This window comes from Nicrophorus vespilloides, unplaced genomic scaffold, assembly GCF_001412225.1.
Source record: "Nicrophorus vespilloides isolate i.1.1-1 unplaced genomic scaffold, Nicve_v1.0, whole genome shotgun sequence".
NCBI classification, from domain to species: domain Eukaryota; kingdom Metazoa; phylum Arthropoda; class Insecta; order Coleoptera; family Silphidae; genus Nicrophorus; species Nicrophorus vespilloides.
Genome location: NW_017100061.1, coordinates 1299 through 27201, shown reverse-complemented (window position 1 = coordinate 27201; position 25903 = coordinate 1299). Strand labels below are relative to the sequence as shown.

The window sequence follows — 25903 nt, the reverse complement described above, 5'->3', positions numbered from 1 at the left end:
CGACTCCCGTCGATAGCAGCAAGCAGCTAACAGTACCGTCGGTGGCCGCCTTGAAGAAGACGCACCAGAGGTCACAGAGTGACGCATCCGTGCTCGTGACTGGCGGAGCCATCTCCATAAAACCTCCGGGTCCCGTCAAACTCAGCATCGGCGATCTGAGCTCGGGGCGAGCCTTCGACAACGGCTGCGTCTGTTTCGACAGCTGCCGTGGAGTCGTGAACGACCTGAGAGGCGAGAGGACAGTGTGCACGTGTTCGGTAAGTGTGCCGTCGATTTGAACTGAAACCAATCCTCCATCCTTCCTCATCTTGTTATTGTTGTTGTTGTTGTGGATCGAGAGCACTCGGCAGGTGGTGGTTCCGAAGACGCGAGCAGATGGCACTTGGCCAAAACGATTAATAAAGGCAACCCAAAATCACCATCATAATAATGAGGAAAGAGATGCGATTAGATAGATAGGTGATTTTATGCAACACCACACCTGTTCTCTATCTCAACAACAATAACATCAGAGAAAACTTGGGTGAAACTGCTGTATTCTGGCACAAGGTGAAACGTCCATCATTCCTCGTCGCTTCATCAATTGCTTAGTATTTATATATCTGAACATGAGATTCTCACGTATCTATTTTTGGGACATGAGACATTACTCAACGTCTTGTCATCCCGTATCGTAAGAGAAGGACGACCACCCCTCGCACACCGGGTGTCCGGGTGTGTGTGTGTGTGTTGCAGGGAGAACTCATTGAATATCCTAAATGCGAGGCAGATGTTTCTGCTGCTTCCGAAGCCAATAATATCTTTTGCGGTTTTTCGATTGCTGACGATGAACATCTGCTTTCGAGATAAAAATACGCGCATAATGAAAGGTTTTTCGGGTTTCGAATGGATGGATGAAAGAAGGGCGGGCGGGCAGCTGTGTGCAAGTCGAGATTGACTACCTGGAATTTATATACATATAAGTGCAGAAGCGAAGTGAAGAAACCCGAAACGCACGCCCAACACCTGCACCACCACCACCACCATCATCATGCGAATATTTTATAGCCTCTCTGATTTCATTTATTAGCTTTAATCAGTATAGTTTTTAATATTTACAATATTTATGTGTTTTGTTTTGCAGGCGCCTCGGTTGGATCCCGAGTTGGCTTTCATGCAGGCGCTGATCGCCATCGGAAAGCTGCTGAGTTCTATACCGACGAAAGAGGCGAAAACTACAAGACTGAGGGCCGAGCTGACCATGCTCAACCTGAATCTTCCTGCCCGAGTCTGGCTGCCACTAAACAGCGAGGTGCCCCATCACATTGTGCGGATTCCGCCTCAGGTCTCTGCCGTACTCAACTCCAAAGACAAGGTAATTATTACTATCATTTAGCAATCATCGTGTACTTGAGCTGATGCAATGTTTGTGTGTATGTGTGCAGGCGCCCTACATCATATACGTGGAGGTGTTGGAGGTAGACGACTTGTACACGTCGGCTGTGCCCACGAAGATCATGACCTCTTCTCTGAGGCATACCAAATCCGAGGAAAACTTGGGCGGAGATACGAACTCGCTGTCGGCGTTCAGCATGTGCGGGATAATGTGCGACGACGATCCAGACTGGAGCCAGGAAGACGACGAGATTTCCCTGCAGGTGAGTTGTTGTTATTATTCTGCACTCGTAGACATTGGAATTGCATATGGAATTTTCTGTTTGCAGTACAATCAATTGCGGAAGACGGTCGATCGCGACACGATATCGCAGCTGAGCCAAGAGTCGAGCGATTCGCGTGAGCAGCCGCACTTTATCGAAGCTGGAGATATCCGCAAGAGGCTGTCCGATTGGTTTGCCGAGGACAAGACGAAGGCATTCACTCACGACCCGAAGGATCCGAGTGCCGCCGCACTGAAGGAGCTGTGGAAGGATAAGGAGAGGCGCGTGCGTGAGAACTCTCCCTACGGTCATCTCTCCTCCTGGAAACTGCTCTCGGTTATCGTCAAGTGCGGCGACGATCTGCGGCAGGAGCTGATGGCCTCGCAACTGCTGCAGATGTTCCAGAAGATCTGGGAAATGGAATGCGTACCGCTCTGGGTGCATCCCTACAAGTAAGCGTTTCGTGTGAAACTTACTCCGATTCGAATTATATATTGTTGTTTGTTGCAGAATATTGTGTTTGTCGAGCGACAGCGGCCTGATCGAGCCCATTCTGAACACCGTCTCGTTGCATCAGATCAAAAAGAACTCTCAGCTATCACTGCTCGAGTATTTTGTGCGCGAATACGGACCGAGCAATTCGGATGCCTTCCTCGAGGCGCAGCGCAACTTCGTGCACAGTTGCGCCGCCTACTGCCTGATCTCGTACCTGATTCAGGTGAAGGACCGTCACAACGGCAACATCCTGCTGAGCAGCAACGGCCACCTCATCCACATCGATTACGGCTTCATTCTGTCCACGTCGCCGAAGAACCTCGGCTTCGAGAAGTCCCCGTTCAAACTGACGCCCGAATTCGTCGAGGTGATGGGTGACGTCGACTCAGACATGTTCCAGTACTTTAAGATCCTGATGCTGCAAGGTCTCGTCGCCGTCAAGAAGCACCAGGACAAGATCATTCCCATCGTCGAAATCATGCGATCAGGTACGAACGAACGAATCAATCATTAGTATATTGATCATTCTATACATGTATAATGTTTCCTCTCGGACAGGATCGCAACTGCCGTGCTTCAAGTTGGGTCCATCGACGGTGCAGAAGATGAAGAAACGCTTCCTGACCAACCTGACCGAGGAGCAGATGCACGCCGAGGTGGAGCGGATGGTGGAGGACAGCATGAACTCGCTCTCGACGAAGCTGTACGATCGCTTTCAGTACATCACGAACGGGATTCAATAACCGTTAAGTTTCCTCTTATCCAAACCAATCATCTCCTAACTTAACCTACTTATTAATAAACACCACCACCAACACCAATCAACGAAGGCGCTCGGCGAGAAATTCTAATATAAATCTATATTTAAATGAAAATTAATATTGTATACCAGAAGAAGTTTATTATTTATTGCTTGATACAAGGTCTATATGTGTATGTATATACATATGTGTTGTACACGAAGAAGATGAAATAGACGGTTATTTTGTGACTGCGAGAAGAAAGTTGAACAACAAGATGTGTGTATATGATGATGATGATGATGTAGAAGGTGGTGAAAATTAAGTTTTATTTTTTTAAATTGTATAAAGTATATAATTTTTACTGTGTGTAGATGAAGCAAGAGCAGAAGCAGCGGCGGCAGCGATGAAGAATGGACGATGATTATATTATATGAAAAAAAGACAGAAAACGAGAATGCTCAACGAGACACTAACATCGCATATTGAGAGTGTATGTATGCATGTATCAATATTTAAATGGTGGAAAGATGAAAGAATGAGCACATCGAGATTATATGTATATTATTGATCTGATGATTATGGATGATTCTCTGTTACTATTATTATTATTCTTTTGTTTGTTGTTGCGAAATGCATTTGTTTTTTTTTGTTTTGTTTTGGTCTTGTAAATAATGTCGTTTAGAAGCGATGAATATTTGTACCAAAAACAAAAGAGGATACGAAACAACAAGCGAGTGTGCGAAACGAATCAAAGCTAACTTACTTTTAGGGAAATCTGTACGCATGTTTTCGTTACTATTAATTATGATTATATGTTTGTTTCTTTTCTCTCGATAAATACTCAGCAAATGAAAATGATGAAGAGGCGGCTGAAAAGAAAAACAATAACCATGGCAGAGCAGTTGCACGAATTATCAGAGAAGAAGTGAGTTTGTTTAACTACATTCCATAATTTGTTGCATAATTTGGTGGCCGCGATAAGAAGAGTGGAGGAGGAGGAGGAGGAATGATTATAGTATTGTGGTTTGTCTTTTCTCTCTCTCTTATTTTATATTGTTTTTAAATACGTGAGGTGGGGACAAAAAAAACACACACACACTTACTCTATTCTATTTAACTATTTGAGTGCGATCTTGTCTTATATTATTACTATGCATTATACAACTACATAATTAATAGTAATCTTTCTCTATTCTATGTTTTGTCTATACGATCACTCGTTCGTTATGTTCTCTCTCTCCCCCCATTCTTCTCTGTAAAACAATCGCCGCTCATTTAAATTTGAACGCATCAAAGTGGCGTTGTTTCACCTCCTTTATATAAAAACGAAATCATGTATGTGCCAAATTGATGATGAGATGATGTTTCCTTTCAATTGTCTCCATTTCAAAATTACCATTTGTTTTTTGGCATTTACGTATTTGCACCACAAATGACTCGTCGCCATGGTCACCTGTAAATACGAATCATCTTCATCACCATGGCAACAACAAAGTAGCTTTCATTGATTGTTCGGACGAACAAAATACTTTTTTTTAGGCGAATTGTGTATTATAATAATGCAAGAAAAAAAAATTGGAAACGAAGAAAATTAACTAAAATTATATTATTAAGAAAAAGTTAAAAATATATATATATATAAATACATATGTAAGGAACGACGTCCATCCATAAAAAGAAATTAAAAATATAGGAGAGAAAGAAAAGTATATAAATAATAATAATAATTAAAATGAAATTTTAGGGAAAAATTCTAGTTGATTGATTCTTTTGTTCTATTTAGGATTTATTACTCTTCTCTCTACAATATACAAATATATATATATGTATAATATAGACAAATATTTAACGAAGCTAGTTAATATTTAATTATTATTATTTTTTTTTTGTATATAAATTACATAGATTTATTTTCCTTGTTTCTTTTCTTTATTGATTGTATTTTATATATGAATATAGTATATGTACACTACACGCGTATCTAGGGAAGATGAAAAAGAAAAAAAAAAGAAGAAATTGGCGAAAAGACTGACTGAATTAGAGATGTTTTATTTGTAATCGCGCGTAGGCTGTTTTCGGCAACAAACAAAACAACAACAACAATTGATTTGTATTTTGAAACAAACGACAACTCTCTCTCCCATGTCCAACCGCCCCACCCCCCCATATCTCACAGTGAGATTTTTGTTTGTCCTATTATATTATCCATTGAACTATAAATAATATATATATATAGAAATAGATATAAATTTATTATTATTATTATTATAAGATTTGTGTATATATCATGAAGTTTATTTAATGGAAGCTAATTTTAGTGTGGTTTCGCGAAGAAGAGATGTGTAATAAATTTTTACTCTACCGAAGTTTAAACCCTTTGTTACTACAACCACGCCCATCATATCCAACCTATCCATATTCTTCTATTCTATTAACTATTTAAACAAACAAAATTCCCTAATGACAAATAATATTTATATGTAGACGAATCAGGGTAAGTCATTATATATGTTTGAAATGGTTGCCACGCAACTGATGATATGTATGTTGTAGATCAATTGCAATCTTACAACAATCACCATGGTAACTGTTGTTGTGCGAATGGAGGAGGAGGAGGTAGAGTGAAACGCTTGCAGTGCCATCTTCATTAATAATTTATTTATGTTTTGAACATGAAATTTAATGAGAGAACACCGAATATTTTATACATTCATTTATATATTAATATAATAAATTAAGAGATTTTTGTTGTAACTCTCGAATACAAATATTTGCAAATGCTGCAATCAACTATTTTGATTTGTTTGAGACGAGAACCGGTCGTTAAATACAGTTTAAATAATGATAATGATGATAATTGTAATAGAGAAGTAGTAAGTAATTAGTAGTAATAATGATAATACGATAAAAGTGTGTTTGTTTGTTTGTTTAGATGCGAGAGAGCTGCTGCAAGAGATTGGGTGGAACGAAACTCTCGATCTTCTCGTAGACGTAGTAGAGTGGAAGAGAGAGCCAATTGATGAGAGACTTGGCGATGTATCCCATAGGTTCAGGATACTGATGGGTGAGGAGGGCAAGTAGAGCGGTGAAAGAGCAGAGACCGGCGGTGAAGATGATGAAGAAAGGAAGTTCCTTCTTCGGATAGACGGAGACCTCGTGGAAAGCGGGCAGCAGCTCACGATCTGCGCACTCGGTGCACGTCGGATACGGATAGAAGAGGTGACCTCTCTCCAACGGATACGGAAGCATGCGGAAGGTGCCCTCCCAGGTGCAGTGCAGCAGATTCAACGCACCCTCCATGTTCTTCCAGTGCTGCAGGTGGAAGAAGGCGTAGGCGATGGCCTCAGAGTCGCCTCGCTTCAGAACGTGCTCAGGTGGGAGGATGAGCGGTTTCATCTCGAGCAGATATTTGGGTACGTGCGGATTGAATTCGACCGCTCTGTGGATGGCCTCGACGGCCGTCACCTCGGCTGCGTTGAGACCCCTTTTGCTCGCGATGTCCGGTGAGAACTTGTCGGCGACGAGTCGCGCCTTCAGGAGCGCAGCCGTGTAGCAGATCGTCGCCGACTTGGGCAGAGAGATGTCGTCGTACTTGGCAAGTACCGCTTGAACGTCGCCGTACGCCTGCATCTCGAGCAGCACCTCGATCAGATTCTCGTGTATGTTCAGCACGTTCATTATGGGCGGCACCTCCTTCGTCAGATCCCTGAATATCTTGACGGCCTCCTTCAGTTTGCCCAGTTTACGCGCGCACATCGCCAACCTCCTCTTGATGTAGATCAGCACGTTCACGTCTCGCCTATGCTGCGCCTCCATCAGCGGTCCATGATGCTGAGTGCCCTGCGATTTCCTGTAATTCACTTCGGCCACCTTGATCGCTTGTTTCAGTATCTTCTCGGCCTCGGTGATCGTCGTCGCCTCCTCCTCGGCTAGCAGGATGTAGGCAGGAGCGCACTCGGGGTTCCTCTCCAGAGCGCTATGAGCCGCCTTTATCCTCACCACCGGATTCCTCTCCCTCCAAGCCGTCTGCATTATCTCGTACTCTGCTTTACCCGCATCCGTTTCGCAGGTGAAGAACGTCTGGTGATCTTGCGCCGACAGATTCATATCGTAATAGGTGAGCGGCTCCTTGTTCGTCGCCCAATAGAATCTCTGATATTCTGCTCCTCTGTACAGGTTCAACGGATTCCTCCAAACCTTACATTCGGGCACGTTGCTTTGCTGCCCACCTCCGTTCGTCCCAGCTGATCCTCCACTGCTGCCTCCACTTCCACCACCTCCTGCTCCTCCTCCACCGCTGCTGCCTCCTGAACCTCCACTACCATTGCTGCTACCATTACCACCGCTCTCGTTGCTATCAACTCCACTGATCCATGGACTGATGTGATTGAGTGAGACCTGCTCGATGAAGGATGTTCCATACTTGCGAAAGTACCACCATTCGAAGATCAGGATGAGCCCAGAGATGAGAGACGAAGTGCCGGTGAGTGCCACATAGAACTTGGGCGTGAGAGTGCTCAAGAACATAGCCGAGTCCCACATCTTCTCGTTCTCATTTGCATCTGAGTCGCAAATTTTGATGCCTTTTCTTTGCTCGACGAGCAGGAGGTTAGGATCGAATCAATTCACACCACACACACACAACACACGCACTCGAAGATGCTCCTTTTCGACTTTTCGAGTTAATTCGAATCTTGCAAACTGTAGCGAACTTGATATTTCACAATTTACTTTCCTTACGCACCGCAAACTGTCTGACAGATTATAAAATTCAACAATACACCTTTATACAAAACAAGCGCTCGCCGCGACCCCCATCTGTCACTGTCACTTTAGGGTCAGCGGTACGAAAACAGTCGGCCGCTGTTCTTCTCCTTTACCTACTACATTTATTATATACAAATAACATTTTAGAAGGATCAATTCCTAAAAAAAAACGCAATCATTGACTGTTTAAGCATATACAAATTAACAATCTTGGTAAATTTAAAATTATCGAGTTAGGCCACCGGTCGAACGTTCATTACATAAATTCCTTCGTTCTTTTTTCTTGTTTTGTTAATATATATATATTTACATTTGCAGTGTGAAAGTCAATCAAAGTCACCCATTTTCGGGGGATGATTGCGTATCGCGAATGCAATTAACAATCGAAACGAAGGTAAAAGGAGAAGAAGTAGTAGAAGAAGAGATAGTGGTGGAAGGGAGCGAGAGCGCGAGAGAGAGAGAGAGAGAGAAAGAACGGAGGAATGCAATCAAATATTTACTATTAGTTTTCCCGTGACGTCAATGTCAACTTGAAACAAATGAATGAAGACGACGGCCGCCGCCGCCATATTGTTAGAATTATGTTTGTTTGGTTTACACCTGCCTCTCGTGAGTCTCCTCTTTCGTGAAGCAACAAGCAACAATAACAATAACAACAACGTCGTTGCTTTGTGCGGACAAGAAAAGAGTTCATCTGCAGCAGATACTTTGTGTGCGTGAAATTAGATAATTGTTGCGAGTGAACGTTCGAATTGATAATAGATCATCGATAGTGTAATCGAATTTGTTTTCAACCAGGTGAGATGATCTTGAAAAATTGCAATTTGAATGTTGATTGAAGCATATTGTGTTGTGTTGTGTAGTTATAGTTATTTAATTCAATTTATTTGTTTCTATTTCAGGGATTCCAGACGTCTGCGTAGTTGACATATATATATATAAATAAATATATTGGTGAAGGGAAAGGAAAAGTCACAGAGCAGTGATTTTTCGTCTGTCGAGTTGGCATCACCTCAAGTGCAGTGTGGTGTTATTTACGTGCGATCCGTTGCAGCAGCAGTGAGGGGTGATAAAATGAAAAAGGACTTTTACGTGTGTGCGCTTTTTAAATAGAACGAGGATATTTAGTTAATCGAATAACTATTAAAATCCTGTTCAAGATGTGCTCCTCCCAATTCGTAACGATAAACATTTGCATCCAGTGATCCTTGTTCTTTCTCTTTGTGCGCGTCTCAATCTCGCTCCCTTGTTTTGTTGGTGTGTCTGGATCTTGACCTAAGGTAAGCCAATCCGTGTTTACGCCGCCTTCCATCTGTGCGATTTCATTTCAATTGTTCCTCATTCCCATAGTTACATTAACAACAACAACAAGAAGAGCCTCTGCAGCAGCACCAGCGAGAAGATGTTTTCCACAAGGAGGTTTTTCGAGTTCCTCTCCATGATAATCTTCTACTTGCTCATACAAAATGGTATGAATCAACTTCACTCTATTACTCAATGAAAACATTTAATAATTATTGTTTGCTCACTGCACAATATAATGTAATTGCCTCGAGAGTCTTGATCAACTAATATCTAATGAAAATATAAATTATATTGTTAAAGTTTCTGTCGGCACTTGCATTATTATGTTATAGTTGATGTAACAGCTAATAGAAACACAAAATTGTAATTTGTTATGTAGGTAATTTTGGTTGCATACATTAAATAGTTTTGTATTTTTCGAAATTTATTATCTTAAATGTTATAACTATTATTATTATTGTTTCTAGATTGCTGTTCAAGTAATGCAGCATCTGCAATGATTAGCCAATCTCACGTGCGACAAAAGGCTTACTGCGAGTACTTCAATCGGAGTCTGTGCAACGAGTCTCGGATGAACGGTCAGGAGGATGGTTGCAATGAGAGGACGGAGGAGTGTTCGACCTTGGAAGGTAAAACGCATTGTTTTGTTGTGTGGAAGCAGACGGAGGGTAACGTCTCCGTGGAGTTGAAAGGTTGCTTCGCCAACAAGGATTGCAACGAGACCAGATGCGTGGAGTCGTCGGAGGAGCCCAACAAGGAATTCCTGTACTGCTGCTGCGCTGGCAGTATGTGCAACAAGGACTTCTTCTGGGAGCCGAAGCCCCGAGTGATCAAACCAAAGCATCAAGGTATAATACATTAAAAGCGAGATGCGTATATGTATATGTTACATTGGTTTTTTCTTCTTGCAGAGCCTGAATTGGTGAAAAACTCGAACTGGTTGGTTCTCATTCAAGTGTTGATCTTCGTGATAGTATTCTTGATTAGCGCCTTCGGTATTTGGTACTTCTTCGTGTACGGTAAAAAGAGTCTATTCAATGAGGTGAGTGTGTTTTCTTTTGCGAATGTCGTTCGTTGTTTTCTTGTTAATCTCGAAACGTGCTTTTTTTTTCTTCCTCTCTTTTGTGCTGCTCCAGTGGGGCGTAAGTTTGTTCTTTGTGACCGTTACCGTTGTTGTTTAACGCTGTTGTTTGTTGTACGCGGACGTTGCAGCTGCCGACGATCGAGCCGAATCCTCTGCCCTCGCCGTCTCCGCTCCTCGGGAAGCGATCCATCCAGCTGGTGGAGGTAAAGGCGCGCGGTCGCTTCGGGGCAGTGTGGAAGGCGAAATTCAAGAGCGAGGAGGTCGCGGTAAAGGTGTTCCCGGTGCAGGACAAACAATCCTGGCTCCAGGAGCAGGAGATCTTCAAGCTGCCCAACATGGAACACGCCAACATCCTCCACTTCATCGGCGTCGAGAAGCACAACGATAATCTGAAGACGGAGTTTTGGCTCATCACAGCATACCACGAAATCGGTTCTCTTTGCGACTTCCTCAAGGCGAACACCCTCTCATGGACGGACCTGTGTAAAGTCGTTGAAACCATGGCCAGAGGTAATGCAATGCAGTGATGAAAATATTAAAGTACTTCAGACATTTACATTAATCAATATGTATTATAGGTTTGATGCATTTACACGAGGAGATTCCCGGGAGGCTGGGCATGCCGACGAAACCGGCGGTCGCTCACAGAGACTTCAAGAGTAAGAACGTGCTGCTGAAGAGCAATATGACGGCGTGCATCGCGGATTTCGGTTTGGCGCTTGTCTTTGAGTCGGGAAAGTCGTGCGGCGATACACACGGTCAAGTCGGCACCAGAAGGTGAATCAACGTTTTCTACTTCAACTTTATTATGATGATGAGAATGATTTAATTAATTACAGATACATGGGCCCGGAAGTATTGGAAGGCGCCATCAATTTTACACCTGATGCATTCTTGCGCATCGACATGTACGCCTGCGGTTTGGTTCTATGGGAGCTGGTCTCTCGGTGCACAGAGCAGGACGGTCCTGTTCCCGAGTATCGGTTACCGTTCGAAGAAGAGGTCGGTCAGCATCCTACCTTGGAAGACATGCAAGAAGCGGTCGTCCAGAGGAAAGTCAGACCGACGATACCCGAGTCCTGGAGGAACAATCCGGTAATTTGAATATGCGACAGTGGAGTTCTAATTGCTATTTACGTTTTGATGGTGTCTTGCAGGCTCTGTCGGCATTGTGCGAGACCATGGAGGAATGCTGGGATCACGACGCGGAGGCTCGTCTGTCTGCATCGTGCGTGATGGAAAGGGTACTTCACCAAAGTCGGTATCGGCCTTCCTCGCTGACGATGCGCATAGAGAACGAAGCGCTTCGGAGTCCGACCAAGGAGAACAGCATGTAGGCTGCAGGTAACGAATCGAAAATACCTAGCAGCGAACAGAATACGTGTATGTAAGAGAAAACGTTTTCGATTTGGTTGCAGTGATTGAAGAAGACAAAGGTTAGCAAATTCTTCATCTTCTACACATCGTACCTGCATAGCTAACGTACCTGACGCTCTCGCAGCAATTGCGTGTCGTGTCTTACCACACTTGCCCGCCCGTATGGGAATAGATAAATGCCGACCACCATACAACCAATAGACATCTTAAGATTCATCTTAAAAGCAGCAAAGACATCATAAGTATATCACATTACTGTATTGCGCATTATTGCGATCGATGGTAGAAAACGGAATCGAAGAATGCAAGAAACTTAGGGCCGAATATCATCCGGTATGTAGACTTGGCAACTTCTTTTAAATTGTTCTTCATCGTACAATATCGTGTATTGTGTTGTTGTGGGCGATGTCCTGAAAATGCAGACGGACGTGTTTCGGGCATTATTCGATCGTTCAAACAAACCCTTCATCCGATCCTCCAAAAAGAGATATATTTATTCACACTGAAGATAATAGTATTTATCGTATAGTTAACAGATCGGATCGGATGAATGCAAAGTACAAATATTCCTGAAATAATCAACTCGATAACCAAAAAGTAATAAGTATAGCACCTGGGGCGAGGGGAGGGGAGGGTTTTTGTTTTGTTAAGAATGAAGAAGTTATGATTTGCGCTATCTCAAAACAAAAGAAAGTTACGCACTATACACGGCGAAGAAGGCGTGAAACAAAGAAGTAAATGCGTGTAATTATAAATATGATCTATTTATGTATGCATATTTACACCAATTCCGTTATAGATTTTTGTTTTTGTTGAAATTACCACAGTAAAAACGTCACATCGACGCGATGATCATGACGCGAGTGCCAATTCAGTAGTGTCTCCTGTAGATGATGTGCGCTTATGTATAAACATATACATATTGAATACATTTCACCTTTTTCGTTTGTTTCGAAGAGTTCATCTCTTCGTTCATAGTAATATTTATGTAGGAAATCAAATCTCAGAATGCGTTGGTTCTTCTGCCAAACCACAGCATATATATATATATATATTTAGTTTTTTTTTCTCGTTTTGTTTAAAAACTTTGTCTCCTTTTAACAGTGCCATATTTTCTCTATTGTTGTTGTTTTATATTTGATTATTTAGTGTTTTTTTTTGTTTGTTTGAATTAATGTAATTTTTAATGCAATAGTAATAGCAAACTAATAACTACTAACCGCGATGATTTTCAACAAGAGTGCAAACAAAATGAGGAGAAAAGATTAGTTGCAGAGAGATAGAGAGAGAGAGAAAGAGAATAGCTTTAAAATTAATGATTTCATTTACTTTTAATATTTGGGAGAGGAAAGTGCGCAATGTACATATATTTGAGTAGTGAAAGAATTATTTAAAAAAAATAAACAAATGGTTAGGAGAAAATAGCGAGTGGAGATCGGTGAGAATATGAATAAATATATTTTTAATATTGCAAATTAACAAAAGAAAAAAAGAAAAGAGAATTAAAGATGGCAGATTCTATATTGGCTCTATATATATATTGATTATTGTACAAATAAGCGACAGGTTTTTTTCGGTGCGTGTACATATATTTTTGTAAAATCTCTTGTTAATATATATATTTCGCGGACGAACCGGAATGAATTTGATTGTCGGAGGGAAAGCAATAAGTGTTTTTTGTTTTTATTTCGTTGATATGTTATTGTTACGAATCCAATAGCAACCATATGCACAAATGTATGCCATGGTAGTGTGGTGACCATGGCAATCATAACAAAAGGGGAATCGCGAAGACTGAGTTTTGCATGAGGGTGGAAATGGGGACGATGTGTAGTTTTGATTGATTGATTGATTGTTCGGTTTCCGGAATGGACCTTGCCAATATCTTGTTTTTTTTTTTTAGTTTATAAGTTGCCTTCCTCTTCCGCGTTTTGTTTTTTTTTTTGTTTAATTTTTGAATTGTTCCACTTTTATTTAATTATAAGTTTATACAAGAACAACAAAAAAAAAACACACGTAATATTAACGTATAATTAATGAGTTATTATTATGATTATTTTTTGTTAGGTTTTAGTTTTAACTTTTATCCTACCCGAACTACCTCTGATTGTTGTTATAATTCTTATATTTTGTTTATTTAATTTAAGTAGGGATTTGTGTTCTCTCATTAGCGTTATTATTATTATTATTTGTGTTCTGTTATTTTTGTTTAAATCTATTTAACTTCTTCTTTTTTTTTCTTCTCTTCCATTAACGATAATAACCTAAGAACAATAACAAACGTAAACGAATTTCTCTTTGTATTATTACCTATTTTATGAAACGTCTTTATATATTATTATTATTATTATGAATTTTTTTTATATATATATATTTAATATAAGCTTATATATGGAAAAAAAAAGAAAATTTACGAAGCTTCACACTATTATTATTATTATTACGATTACAATTATTGTATTTTTAATTAATCCTCTGTTATATCGAATTAAGGTATGTTCTCTGATTGTTTTTCTAACATTTATCTATTTGTTAATTGTACGTTTTTTTTTTGTTCAATTTATCTAAATTTTGTTGTTTTGAAAAAAAAAAGAAATATTAATTGACATATCAATATTTATTTTGTTGTTGCGTCGTTGCACAATTGTTTTATGTTGATTATGGGAACCGGTAATGCGATTCTCTTGTTGTTCGTCAATCAATTGTTTAATCTTTGTTTGATTGAGACGACTGCAGGAGGGGGGGACCGACAACAGGACACTAGGATTGGGATGAGAGAGAGAGAGAGGGAAAAGAGTAACCAATAAAACAAAGTATAGATTGTTTAAAATAATAATAATAAAAAGAAAGAAATAAATAAAACAAAATATTGTTGATGAAGAAGATTTGTTAACATCATCTTCACTTCCAATTATTATTATTAATAATAACCTGATGAATTTATTTATTTTAGATATATATATATTTATTATAATGTATGTTTTGTTTCTAGTTTGTTGTTAATGTTGTTGTTTTAGCAGCAGGCGGCCCCGTCTCAATTTGTTTTTTTTTTTGTTTGTTTGTTGTTGTTTTGTTTGTGCGTTGTTGTCGGGTTCGTCGACGATCAAATATATTTGAAAAAAGCTTTCAAGTTCGACGTGTTTTTTTTTAATATATTTGGTCGCCGCCGCTGCCATTGGACATCGCCGCCACGTACGCCACGCCTTCCCACTCTACGCCGCATCCCCCATACAGCGACGCGATCCAATCGGTCGCCATCCTTTTCCAGTCGCCCGCCGCCATCCAATGCGCAACGACGCAAGTATTTGTTCGTTTTTTATTTTAAACTATGACGACCAATCCGAAACTGGTATCAATTTGATTGGGTCAGAAACAATGTTTTTGTTGTTGTTGTTGAAATGATATGCATTTTATTTTATTTTTTTACTAAACTAAATATTTCTTTTACATACACACGCACACAATTCTTTCTATATATATTTATATATAATCTTCAGTAGTATTAGTAAATCCGAAGGCCTCGACATTGCAATTCTTTGTTATTGTTTAATTTGAACTCGAAAACTTGGCAAATCGCTTTTGGCTTCAGATTTCTTTCTACTTGCTATTTATTCCCATTATTTTTGTTGCTCGACATTTTTAATACATTCAGTCTTTACGAGTTAAATCTCAGCTATCGTTTTTCTTCTTCTTCTCGTTTCGAGAAAACAAAAATTTACATTTTTAATCAAGTTACACATATCCAGAGTTTACATTGTTTAATTAATTATTAGGATTAACTACGTCATTTAGCCTAAATATCATTTGCTTTACTTCTCAATATAATATATCTTTTGATGATGGCTTTCTTTTTTTTCTGTTAAAAAATAGACTCGTTATCTACTATATATTGCTAAACATTTTCTATATACACATACACTTTTTGTTTTTAATATATATAAAAGTTACTTGTTTGTATCTCTCTCTTTTGTTCTAATCTTTCGACGAAACAGAAATAATAACGTAACTAATAATAACTATTGTTATAAATCCCAATCCCAATTTCCTATTAGTTTACCAATAGCCTTCGTTTCTCTGCTCTGGTCTGTTCGCACACATCTCCCCTCCTCTATTTAACTTTGGTCATTCTCAAACAACTATTCACGTCGCTACTTACAAAAAATACAAAAATATATCACCATCATCATTATCATCATGTTTTCTTCTATTGTTATAATTTCTTCTCTTCATATATATGTATATAGTTTTCTCTTAGTCATTTTTTTTTAAATTTAATTTACTTCTCACTACTTTTTTCCCCACTCTCGTCTAGTATTATCTTTTGTTAATTTCAAACTAGAACAACATTTAGACACCATTTGTTTTTCTTTTCGAATTTAACGAAGTTACCCTTTTCTAAACACCGAGATATTATTATTAATATTTTTGTCTGAAAACTATATATATTAATTATTTTTTTTGTTTGTTTGTTTAAATATATATATGTATGTATGTATATTATATAAACGGTATACGAAAATCACCCCTAAAATAAGAAATATTGGACGTAACTAATACTTGTTTACCACACCTCCCATTTCTCCCACCCTCTCTACTTTTGTGGCATTCTCTTTTTGTTTTGTTTTTGTTATGTTTACTTTGTTTTTGGTTGCTTAGTAACTTTTTTTTTGTTTGTTTGTTTGTTTTTTTACATTTTGGTTGGCACGACTTTGGCGCGGAGCATCGCGATCGTTTGTTGGCTGACCGGCTCCGTGGGCGACTCTGAGTCTGAGCTGGTGCCGAACGGAAGGAGCGGCGGAGGCGATTCGCTGCAGAGGGCGTTCGTCGTGATCATCTTTTTGCATACGCCGATCATCGTCGTCGTCTTAATCTCGCCGGAATCTGAAAGGCAAGCAAGAAAAACAAAATACGAATTAATTTCGAACTGTTCGCAAGATTGACGCGTTCGCTGCCAACTGACACAGATTGTTTCCGTTGCCAATATCCATGTTGTCCATCTGATATTTGGCGGCCAGCGCTGCCAACTGATCGACTTCCGCCTCGTCGTCCTCGAGACTCGAGTAGCTGCCGGTGGTGGCGTCGCCGCCGTCCGACGATCCCTTTGACCTTTTGTCGGTTCCTCCTTGGCCGCCTCCTCCGCCACCATGCGCTCCCTCGATCCCCTCCTCGTCCTCCTCCTCTCCCTCTTCGTCCTCCTCCTGCGGCAACAAAGAATAGATGGAAAAACAACGTTCAACGTCAATTCATTCCGCGTCCGACCCAATTTAAAATACAATGAAAGACGCCAAGAACGCCGCAAAATACGCGCGCGCGCTTGCTAATGAGCATAGAGATGAATGGCACTCGAAAAAACGACCATTATTACTGCACTCGTAACCACCGAGTTGCAAACAAATGAATGCTGTAAAGACCTCTTACCTCTTGATCCTCGCTACTGTCATCTGAAGAGCTTGCATCTGAGTCGGAATTGGTGGTGCTGCTGTTGCTGTTACTGCCTGAGCTGCTGCTCACATCGTTCTCATCTTCGTCGCTCTCGTTGTTCGCATCCTCCTCGTCATTCACTGTGTACACAAAAATAATACAATTACAATATATTTAAATCAAATGTTTGAACAAAACTTACTCATCTGCAGTTTCTCCAAAATCAGCGGGTAGAATTCTTTTGCCGTGACGTTGTTCGGTTCGTATTGCAGAACTTTGCGAGAGGGAACAAAAAGAAAAAGCAAACTATAACACAAATAAACGAGCACAAATTGCTTTGCTCCAAATAAGTTTTTTGCACGTGCATTTCAATATTAGGAGGCTTACTTATTTCGTTGGGGGCGCAATCAAGGGGGGCGGACGCGCGCGATGCACGCGACACGGAATGTGTGCCAGAGGGAATTGCATGCGAATATGCAAAAACGGACGCCACCGCTGCACGTTACACTTTTCCGCATTGCACATTATTATTGCCCCATTTACGTTACGTTATGTTACGTTACAATCACGATCATTTCTTCCGCCGAATTACGCTTACGCTACGTAAAACAACGGAAGAAATTGCATTCATCACCATAGTTACCATTACTCACTTAGTTTGCAGTATTTTAGAGCGGTCTCGTAGTCTTTCAGCATGACGGCGGACAGGAACTGCACAATAGAATTATTTTTTCTAATTAGTTGTTTCATTAAATAAATCCGTTACTGCTGGAAGGGCCGCTCCATTGGAATGGTGGTGCGAAAAGTTTGGTTTACATGAGGCCTCTTTAGCTCAGTGGTAGAGCACTGGTCTCGTAAACCAGGGGTCGTGAGTTCAAACCTCACAGGAGGCAATTCGTTTTGCACACACAAATCCAACTATTGACGAATTACAAAATTTATTTAATTGCTTTTAAACATGTTTCAGTGCAGTTTAATTAATCTGTTAAATGAAATTCGTGTAAAAAAATGTATTTGGTTGTTTGCCTCCTGTGAGGATTGAACTCACGACCCCTGGTTTACAAGACCAGTGCTCTGCCACTGAGCTAAAGAGGCGGTTGAAAAAAAAATGGCCGCGTGTTCGTCTCCAGGCGACGACCATTCGCAGCGTTCGACACGGTACGTTGGATCCCGCCCATCGGATTCACGAATAGTGGTCGGTGTCCCGAAAGCACACGCCCATCACACCGTGTCAACGAAGTTGCATAAGTATTACATGCAATTTCTTTTTTTTTTGCAAAATATAATTAAATTTTTCTCATTAAGTGTTATTTATGAATAATGTCGATTGTAAAATGCATCGCGCCATCGGTATGTGCAAAAAATGGGCGGTCGTTAAGCAACGCCTCTTTAGCTCAGTGGCAGAGCACTGGTCTTGTAAACCAGGGGTCGTGAGTTCAATCCTCACAGGAGGCAGCAAAATATATTGTTTAACGTGGAAAATTACAAAATAATAATTTATTAATTGTGTTGCCCTTTGGTTCGGGGCTGACGAATACGACCAAAGTGACTCTCGCTTGTCGTAAGAGGCGACTAAAGAGAGATACGATACCATCATGATTATATTTAATTACCATGGTAGCAAAATGTATATCATTTGAGAATGTTGAAAAATATAATTCATTATGAATTGTTGCTATGGATACGTAGATTTAATTGATCGATTAGCAAAGCGTCTTCTGTATATCTCCTGTTTCTATGGATACTTAGTTTATTTCGTAAATGTTTTGTTTCGGATGATAATAAAATAAGTTGAGCGTAAATACCTCGGCAAGAAACTCGGTTGGCGCTGAAATGCTTTCATCTGCGTCCGTGTACTCGCTCAGATCCTCGTTGCTGCTGGACGTCGGCTTCAATAAGCCCACGTTGCCATTGTCCTCGGCGGCCATTGTCGACGTCTCTCCTGTTCGTCGAGAGGAAAAACAAAAGTATTAATATGGAGAGAAACGGAAGTAATTGAAAAATAAGGTCAGCGGGTCGAGTGTTGGGAATGCGCCACCGCCGGCGGCGGCATCATGTAGCCTCTTTAGCTCAGTGGCAGAGCACTGGTCTTGTAAACCAGGGGTCGTGAGTTCAATCCTCACAGGAGGCAACCCACCCAGAGAAGAAGATGAAAGGGGAAATCTTCCTTCTTTTTTTTTCTATTTATTATCTATCTATTATCAACGTACCTTTGTTTTCAACACTAGAATTTTGTCATCGTTTTTTTAAGGAAATGGTTTGATGGAATTTATTCACAATAAATTTTGATTAGATCTAATGTCAAACTGTTTGTGTTCTTGTCAAATTCAATCCAAAGTTTCCATATCAACTGGTAAATTGGTCTAATCAATTGATTAGATTATGGGATTACTGGTTCATAATTTGAATTCACTCATCAAATTGATTTCGCTTCATCTTCTCTCTGCACAGTATTTATCTAATTGCGAACAGTATTTTTGATTTACTACAGTTGGTAGAATGTAATTAGTAATTGTTGGATTGAAAAGTTTTCAGTTGGCACAATGTGCTCGATTGTAATTGTTGCTGTCAGAAGTTAATAGTTATTATTGCGTAAGTTATTTTTAATTTATCCGTTATTTTCGTTTCGTTATAATTACGTAATGATAAATTGCTCCGTTTACCACCGACGGCTCATCTTTTCCGCGTCATTAGCTTTGGTTGAATACTAAATAGATGATGTGAGCGATTGGTGATAGGGATGGTAGAGGAGAGGCGTTCGGGCGGAAATTTCCGGTCCGCTGAACGCCATATCTTGTTTGTTTTTTTTTTGTGTTTGTTTTCATCCGGAAATTGATGTTCCCGCGCAAATTGTTAATCTGCTGCTGCCCGGAAATGTTCGTCCGAATGTTTGCCGTTTAATTGCTTTTCCAACCGGTTAATAGCTTTTGCCATTCATTCATTCATACATTCATACTCCCTCACCCCCCCTACAAATCGCAATTTTCTCATCGTAGAAAATAATTAATATCAATCGGTCCGTGGACGTAATTGGTTTTCGGTTGGGGACATTGCAAATTCCTGTCGGGCGATTGGAAGTGCGTGTCAACATCATCGTTTCCTCCTCGTGTTCGGGCGAACGTTGATGACGTTTTGCGCATTTTGGGCGCGCAATCGATTGTTTTAAAGGGGATATTGGATAGTCGTAAGAAAACAAATTTCGCATATTAAAATTTTCTAATTAAAATTATCGAAATTGTCATGCGGGTGAGCGGTAAATCGGCAGGCGTACCAACACAATGAATTTTCGTTATTAAATATTATGCAAAAAAGCGTTGCCAACACGAAATTGGATTCAGGGGAGAAGTAAATGGAGGAAAAGTAGTAGTAGCGTGCGGCGTATTTCAGACCTTAATAAATTCGTTCGTTTCCACAAAAGCGGTGCGCTCGATTTACGGGATCAGAGTGCGGTAAAAGGGGATTTATACCTGTACTGTCGTGTCCCCGACAAGGATGGAATTCTGCACATAGTAGAATATTTTCTGGTATTGTCGTTACTTGATCGATTTAAGATTTATCTGAGACTATGCTCATCATATTAAGGTTTTACTGAGACTGATTCTAAATACTTATTCTACTTACAAAGTTAATTCTTATTAATACGGGGTGGGAGTTGTGATCGGGAGTAGGGTTTGTATATATTAATGATCCCACGCGTTCCCACGGGAATCGGCCTTGGTGGTTTTGTTTATTATAAGATCTATGCATTTGTTTATATGAAAAAGATGATCGATTACGATTGTACATGTAACGATCTTTATGTGTTTATAATAAGGACTTGAATTCGGTATAAGGGTATAGGAGTATCGATGGGAATGTTTACGCTTAGTCCCCTTTGTTTATATTAAAGTGTATCGAACTGGAATCACGATAAAGATTCCTCTATGCTAATGTTTATATAATAATGCGACTAAGAGACGCCGTGGATGTCTCTAGTTCGTTAATACACGATATTAACAATAACAATTATAATAATAATGGTTGGACACAACAGTACATATTTCCACTTCTACCGCTTATTCGCAAAAGGGAAAGACTTTTTTTTCTTTTTTTCTTCTGAAATAACGTAAGCCGCGAATTGTTTTGAATTGATAATTTATCTCCTCCTCTTCACTGTTCGCGCGCGCTATTCGGATTTAGCAGCAGCAGCAGCAGTAGCGAGCCGGACTGGACTGGACTGTTCGTAAATACCCGGACAATGGACAAGACGGGCAATGCACAACAATGGATCGAGTCGTAATACTTTAAGTACCCATTCGGTCGGGTGGGTGAACATTTCGCGCGCTCCGAACGCAAAAGCCGCTCTTATAACTGAAAACCCTTCACACCGTCCGCATTGTTTTTTCATTTGCATACTCTCTCGAACACCAAAAAAACCAACCAGCTCGTTCGTACTTGAGCGTGGCTGAAAACGCGCGGAAACGTAAGCGAAAAACGTGTGAATAGATAAATTTAAAAAAAAATCTATGGAGGGCATCTTTTATGTATGCGCGTTGAGAGCGCAGCACATCAAAGGTGCCGCAAATTAAAGCGTTTTTTTGTTTAAACTGTGGCTTGTTTTAATGCAAGTACTTGCAGAGATTACTTGGCAAATGAGAGTATTAATGTTTGACGTTCGCGTAACTTTTCGCAATAACGACAACGATCCAACAAAGGTGCATTCAATATTCATGATTTGCTGAAGGATGATGAGGGCCGAAGAACTTATCTATCGATTCTATAAGTTTTTAATGAGCCGCCGGTGCGTGACGTCGTTCTCTTCTTGTTGCGATGCACAGAACAGATAATAAGACTATCTGTACTGTGCGCCATTACCAATAATAACACAAAAAAATAATTAAGAACAAAACAAAAGTTATTTTCGTATTTCACGGCAAACCCTGACCACGTTTCTCTGACACCAAAACACCGGGCATATGTCACACTGCTGTCGCGTTGTACGATATAGAGATAGATATAGAAATAGATAGAGAGATTCGATTGTTTCAGATGTTGCGGCGTGCTGTGAAATACCAACAGCTGACATTTTCGCAGCAGGTCATGACATTATTACATGTACGCACAATTAATATTTACGTTTCATTCTTCTTTCCTTTTTTTTTTTGTTCAACTGATTTGAATTGAATTGATAATAATAGTGGTGGTGTTAAATTGATAAATAGATCTTATTTACGTTTCCATGGTTTTTCTTGTAACCATGCGTGTGCTTTGTTTTGCCGTCGCTTGCGGCAGGAGGATAAGATCTCGTCCATCGCCATCTGCAACTATATTTTTGAGATTTCCTCTTACCTGTTTGTTCGTTACTGCGATATTCGTCCGTCCGTCCGTCCGTTCGTACTGCTACGAATTGAACACTCTCTCTCTTCACCGGCTTTTTGATTTTATGGGAAAAAGTGTGATCTTGTCTTGTCGTTATGCGTGCGTGGGTGTGTGTGAGTGTGTGTTTGGGTTTAGGCCATGCAGCGATGTTTATGTAAGGACGACAACAGGTCTACTGTGTGTGTTTGCTGGCGAGAGGCAGCGTCGTGACGGGCGTCGGGACGTGGTTTTCCTAGTGGCGCCCTCAAGCGACGCTCCCTTCGTGTTTGATCAATAGTGCAAATGCACCGCGCGAGTTCCCTCCTCACACGCCACTGGTGAAACCAGATGATCATTCTTACACCATCATCAGCAACAAAATCAAACCAACCCGGCGCATCCACCATGTAATCATCGTTCATTCAAATATGTTTGATGAGAGAATCAGATAACTTTATTTTAGATACATTTAACATCAAAGAAACGAACGCAAAAACATTATCAATATTATTTTATTCATTTAATTAATATCGTTCAATTAATTACTCAATTTGTTTAATATTGTTATAATTGTTATTATTATTATTACAAGTAGGAAGATCGTGATTTGATTATTAATTTCCCCGTGTCTCCTGAATTTGCGTCATCCTTCTTCTTTCCCGCGTCTTCTTTGCGTCTCTCTTCATTCATCTAAATAATATATATTTACATATACATATATATATATAATAGCTAATAATAATTATTGTTTATATCGCTAAATATACAAATAACAAGTAACAGTTGTATATTTACTTTAGTTTTGTTTTGTTTGATTATTATCACCTAGCAACTAAGATGGGCGCGGAACGAAAACGGAAGGGTAGATAGGGTGGTGTTGGTGGTGGTGATGGTGGGCAGGCAAACCAAACGATTACGATTTATAACAACAATTAATGAAATGAAAAACATCAACAGCAACAATAATAATAGTAATAATGGAGAAAAGAGAGAAGAGGGCAAAACTGATCAGGTGGAGTGGGTGAGGAGTTTCGCGTTTTGGCAGTGGTATTTTCATTTCAGTTGTATTTCTTGGCGGTGAGGGCGCTTGTGCTCGACTGCGGCGCGTCCTCGTTGTGCATCATCGTTCCCTGGCCGCAACCGGTGAAGCTGATTCCGGTGTTTCCGTAGAATATCTTATTACCCTGAAATAAATAATGCAAATAATGTATGTATTAATTATTAATATCGATATGTGTTTACCTTCTCCATGTAGGCCTTCACGTAGAAATTGCCGAAGAGGACGATGAAGGAGAGCATGTAGATGATGAGGGTGTAATGCATCCAGAGGGGAAAGTCGCACCCGGTGCGGAGGCCGTTGATGCCCAGCAGCAAGGCACATGTGAATTGGATCAGCTGCAGGATCGTCAGGTATTTCTTCCACCACAGGAATCTGGACACGTTCGGTCCGAGCGCTGACAATCCGTAATACGAATACATCAGCACGTGGATGGCCGAGTTCACCATGGCAGGAAGGAAAGCTATCAAACGTTAACAATATCAATAACAATAATAGTTAACAGATTAATTAATGTTTTCAGAAATTTGGCGCTCACTTGATCCGCTCGGCACCCATTTGATCCCGATCCACCACAGCGAGAACATCGTCGAGTGATGGTAGACGTGCAGGAACGTCAACTGCTGCTCCTTCTTCCGCAGGATAAAGAAGAACGTGTCGCAGAACTCGAGCAGCTTCGAGAAGTAGTACCACCACACCGCGTTCGCAATCTGCACGAAAACCATTGATGATCGAAATGATTGCGAATTGACGAGTTTAAACTTGAACTCACCTGCAATTCGTCGGGATGATATCGTTGTCGGCAAGGCTCGCATACGTAACTATACCTTAATCTAGTTGAAGCAGTTAGAAGCTGTATTGCTATGTAGAAATTGAGGGCGGCCATGTAGAGGTTGTAGGGGATGAGGACCCAGGTCATACGAAACGGTGTCCTCCTGGCCATCAACTTCGGACCCATCCACACTATGAACAGGTAGAGCAGGGTGTAGAGCAGCGTAGGCCCCGGAGAATCCACAAGAGGCCATCCCTTCGTCCTGTTGTCTACAAAAACAATTCAATTTTGTAATTATTTCCAGTTGGAATGCGACGTAACGTACCTGAGAATGTGAGCGTCCAGAGGTAATAATCATAAATGTCCTGGACGATGTGCTGGGTGTTGTTCAGAAACGAAGTCATCTCGTCTTCTCCTCACGTCGTCCTTCTTGCCACTTGTCCCTTTTTCTTCTTCCTCCTCGGTGATTCGACTTCTGCTGCTGCTGCTGCTGCTTCCTCGATTCACTGCCACTCTGTAACTGTGACGATACAGACTTGAAACAAGTAAGCACCTCCAGCGGATATAATTTTGGTAATGTTCTTCTTATCCCCCACAAACAAACAAACAAACAAAGAATCAAAAAAAAACTAAAAAAAAAGAAGGGAAGGGAAGTAAACGCGTCACGGCAATCAAAGCATCATTAAAATGCCTTGTTAATACAAAGAACGACAACGTTTTCGGTTTTTACTGCTAATTTCCTGCTGACCGGAGCATTTCGGGAATCGACGAGGCATGTGTAATTAGAATATGCAGCTATTGCAGCTGGGTTTAGGGAGGGGAGGTTAAGGGGGTCGGTCGGATGGTCGGTCGGTCGGTTGAAAAGTCGCCGACGTCGCGCTACAAATTGCGGACGGACGAAAAGGAAATTCGCAATTTGCTAAATTTCACCACCCAAGGCCACAGAATACCATCAAGATCATAATGATCGTTGTAAAATTTAATAAAAAAACGCGAGAAGAAAGTGTCGCGCCCCCTCCACATATATAATGCAGTCTTTCCTCTTGCATTTTTCTTCTGCGTCGTACGCGATTTTCCTGCACTTTCTCTCCTCGACTCACGCGGAAATTTCGTTGCATAAATCACGGATCAAGTGAGGAATGCGAGAAACGCATTTTCCCTTTTTCCCCCCAATGAAGACTTTGCTGCGCCTAATTAAACTTAAAAATCCGTTCCGTTCACCAATTACTTGAATATTCAAACACTTAAGAATTACTTAACAATTCATTAAGAAAACACTCTATTATTATTCCTTTGTTTCGAATTGAAACGAGTCCAGTCGTAAGTTAACACAAGACGACAATCCTTTGTTTATTTCAAACATCCGTTTTTTTGCTACATTCCGACGCGGCGCTACGAGAGGTCGCCGAACGAGACAAACGAGAAGAAAAGATAAAGATAAACCGCGGCCTCACGTGAAAGTTTTCTCCTCTTTCTCTTTCGTCCGCGATACGTCAACATCGAGACGCCGATGGATCAATTAACAATTGCAAAGCAAAAGCAAACAAGTGCTAATTACAACGAACAACAACAACAATAATAATCTTCATTTAACATAAAATGCGCACTCAAATATCAGCACAAACAAGTGAGACTGCAGCGAATTACGCTATTTAAATGTATAATTCAACAATCCAATATATAATTACGTATGTAAAGTTGCATACATAATTTGAATAAGAAAACAAATGATAAATAAAGAGTGCAAATCGATTGATTCGATTAATGCGTATCCGTATGTATGCGGATCTGCAGAATGAAGGTGACGGAGGGAGAACACTTTCACCGACTTTCATAAATGCAATCTTTGCAATGTTTTCTTTTTCTTCTTCTGTTTCGATTAAATTGCATCTTTCGCGGTCGTTCCCC

At 40.4% G+C, this 25903-nt stretch overlaps 5 protein-coding genes and 4 non-coding genes across 12 annotated transcripts in view; 5 read left to right on the top strand and 4 right to left on the bottom strand.

The window, feature by feature from the left end:
- Window positions 1-3963, top strand: part of LOC108566794 (phosphatidylinositol 4-kinase beta-like) — an 8738-nt gene extending 4775 nt beyond the window's left edge. Inside the window, 6 exon segments of the mRNA XM_017926858.1 lie at window positions 1-257; window positions 1124-1354; window positions 1425-1637; window positions 1704-2089; window positions 2148-2620; window positions 2691-3963. The exon segment at window positions 1-257 is cut by the window's left edge and continues 16 nt beyond it. Coding sequence (XP_017782347.1) covers window positions 1-257; window positions 1124-1354; window positions 1425-1637; window positions 1704-2089; window positions 2148-2620; window positions 2691-2875 — 1745 coding nt within the window. The 3' untranslated portion in view covers window positions 2876-3963.
- Window positions 3964-5608: 1645 nt separating this feature from the next.
- Window positions 5609-7698, bottom strand: LOC108566797 (protein ST7 homolog). The gene has a single exon (XM_017926860.1). It carries the CDS (start codon window positions 7415-7417, stop codon window positions 5804-5806), a length of 1614 nt encoding a protein of 537 aa, XP_017782349.1. The 5' UTR covers window positions 7418-7698; the 3' UTR covers window positions 5609-5803.
- A 263-nt stretch (window positions 7699-7961) lies between these two features.
- Window positions 7962-12905, top strand: LOC108566798 (activin receptor type-2A). 2 transcript variants are annotated; one of them, XM_017926861.1, is made up of 11 exons: window positions 7962-8440; window positions 8545-8922; window positions 8993-9111; window positions 9415-9795; window positions 9859-9989; window positions 10084-10089; window positions 10160-10541; window positions 10610-10808; window positions 10871-11126; window positions 11189-11375; window positions 11450-12905. In XM_017926861.1, exons 3-10 carry the CDS (start codon window positions 9045-9047, stop codon window positions 11366-11368), a joined length of 1602 nt encoding a protein of 533 aa, XP_017782350.1. In that variant the 5' UTR covers window positions 7962-8440; window positions 8545-8922; window positions 8993-9044; the 3' UTR covers window positions 11369-11375; window positions 11450-12905. The 2 variants fall into 2 exon arrangements, with proteins under 2 accessions (XP_017782350.1, XP_017782352.1); XM_017926863.1 differs by lacking the exon at window positions 10084-10089.
- Window positions 12906-16082: 3177 nt separating this feature from the next.
- Window positions 16083-22542, bottom strand: LOC108566799 (nucleoplasmin-like protein ANO39). 3 transcript variants are annotated; one of them, XM_017926864.1, is made up of 7 exons: window positions 22158-22542; window positions 18635-18771; window positions 17483-17540; window positions 17032-17103; window positions 16827-16969; window positions 16369-16606; window positions 16083-16289 (listed from the first exon to the last, which is right to left on the bottom strand). In XM_017926864.1, exons 2-7 carry the CDS (start codon window positions 18755-18757, stop codon window positions 16096-16098), a joined length of 828 nt encoding a protein of 275 aa, XP_017782353.1. In that variant the 5' UTR covers window positions 18758-18771; window positions 22158-22542; the 3' UTR covers window positions 16083-16095. The 3 variants fall into 3 exon arrangements, with proteins under 3 accessions (XP_017782353.1, XP_017782354.1, XP_017782355.1); XM_017926865.1 differs by having other exon boundaries at window positions 18635-18776; window positions 22159-22542; XM_017926866.1 differs by lacking the exon at window positions 22158-22542 and adding an exon at window positions 19040-19127.
- On the top strand, window positions 17651-17722 carry Trnat-cgu. Its single transcript has one exon. It is a non-coding gene; the product is annotated as a tRNA-Thr (tRNA).
- Trnat-ugu lies at window positions 17853-17924 on the bottom strand. Its single transcript has one exon. It is a non-coding gene; the product is annotated as a tRNA-Thr (tRNA).
- On the top strand, window positions 18213-18284 carry Trnat-ugu. Its single transcript has one exon. It is a non-coding gene; the product is annotated as a tRNA-Thr (tRNA).
- Trnat-ugu lies at window positions 18889-18960 on the top strand. The gene has a single exon. It is a non-coding gene; the product is annotated as a tRNA-Thr (tRNA).
- A 394-nt stretch (window positions 22543-22936) lies between the features above and the next one.
- LOC108566796 (elongation of very long chain fatty acids protein 4-like) lies at window positions 22937-25563 on the bottom strand. Its single transcript, XM_017926859.1, has 6 exons — window positions 25096-25563; window positions 24321-24515; window positions 23996-24264; window positions 23762-23933; window positions 23409-23686; window positions 22937-23350 (listed from the first exon to the last, which is right to left on the bottom strand). Exons 2-6 carry the CDS (start codon window positions 24397-24399, stop codon window positions 23225-23227), a joined length of 924 nt encoding a protein of 307 aa, XP_017782348.1. The 5' UTR covers window positions 24400-24515; window positions 25096-25563; the 3' UTR covers window positions 22937-23224.
- Between the last annotated feature and the right edge of the window lie 340 nt (window positions 25564-25903).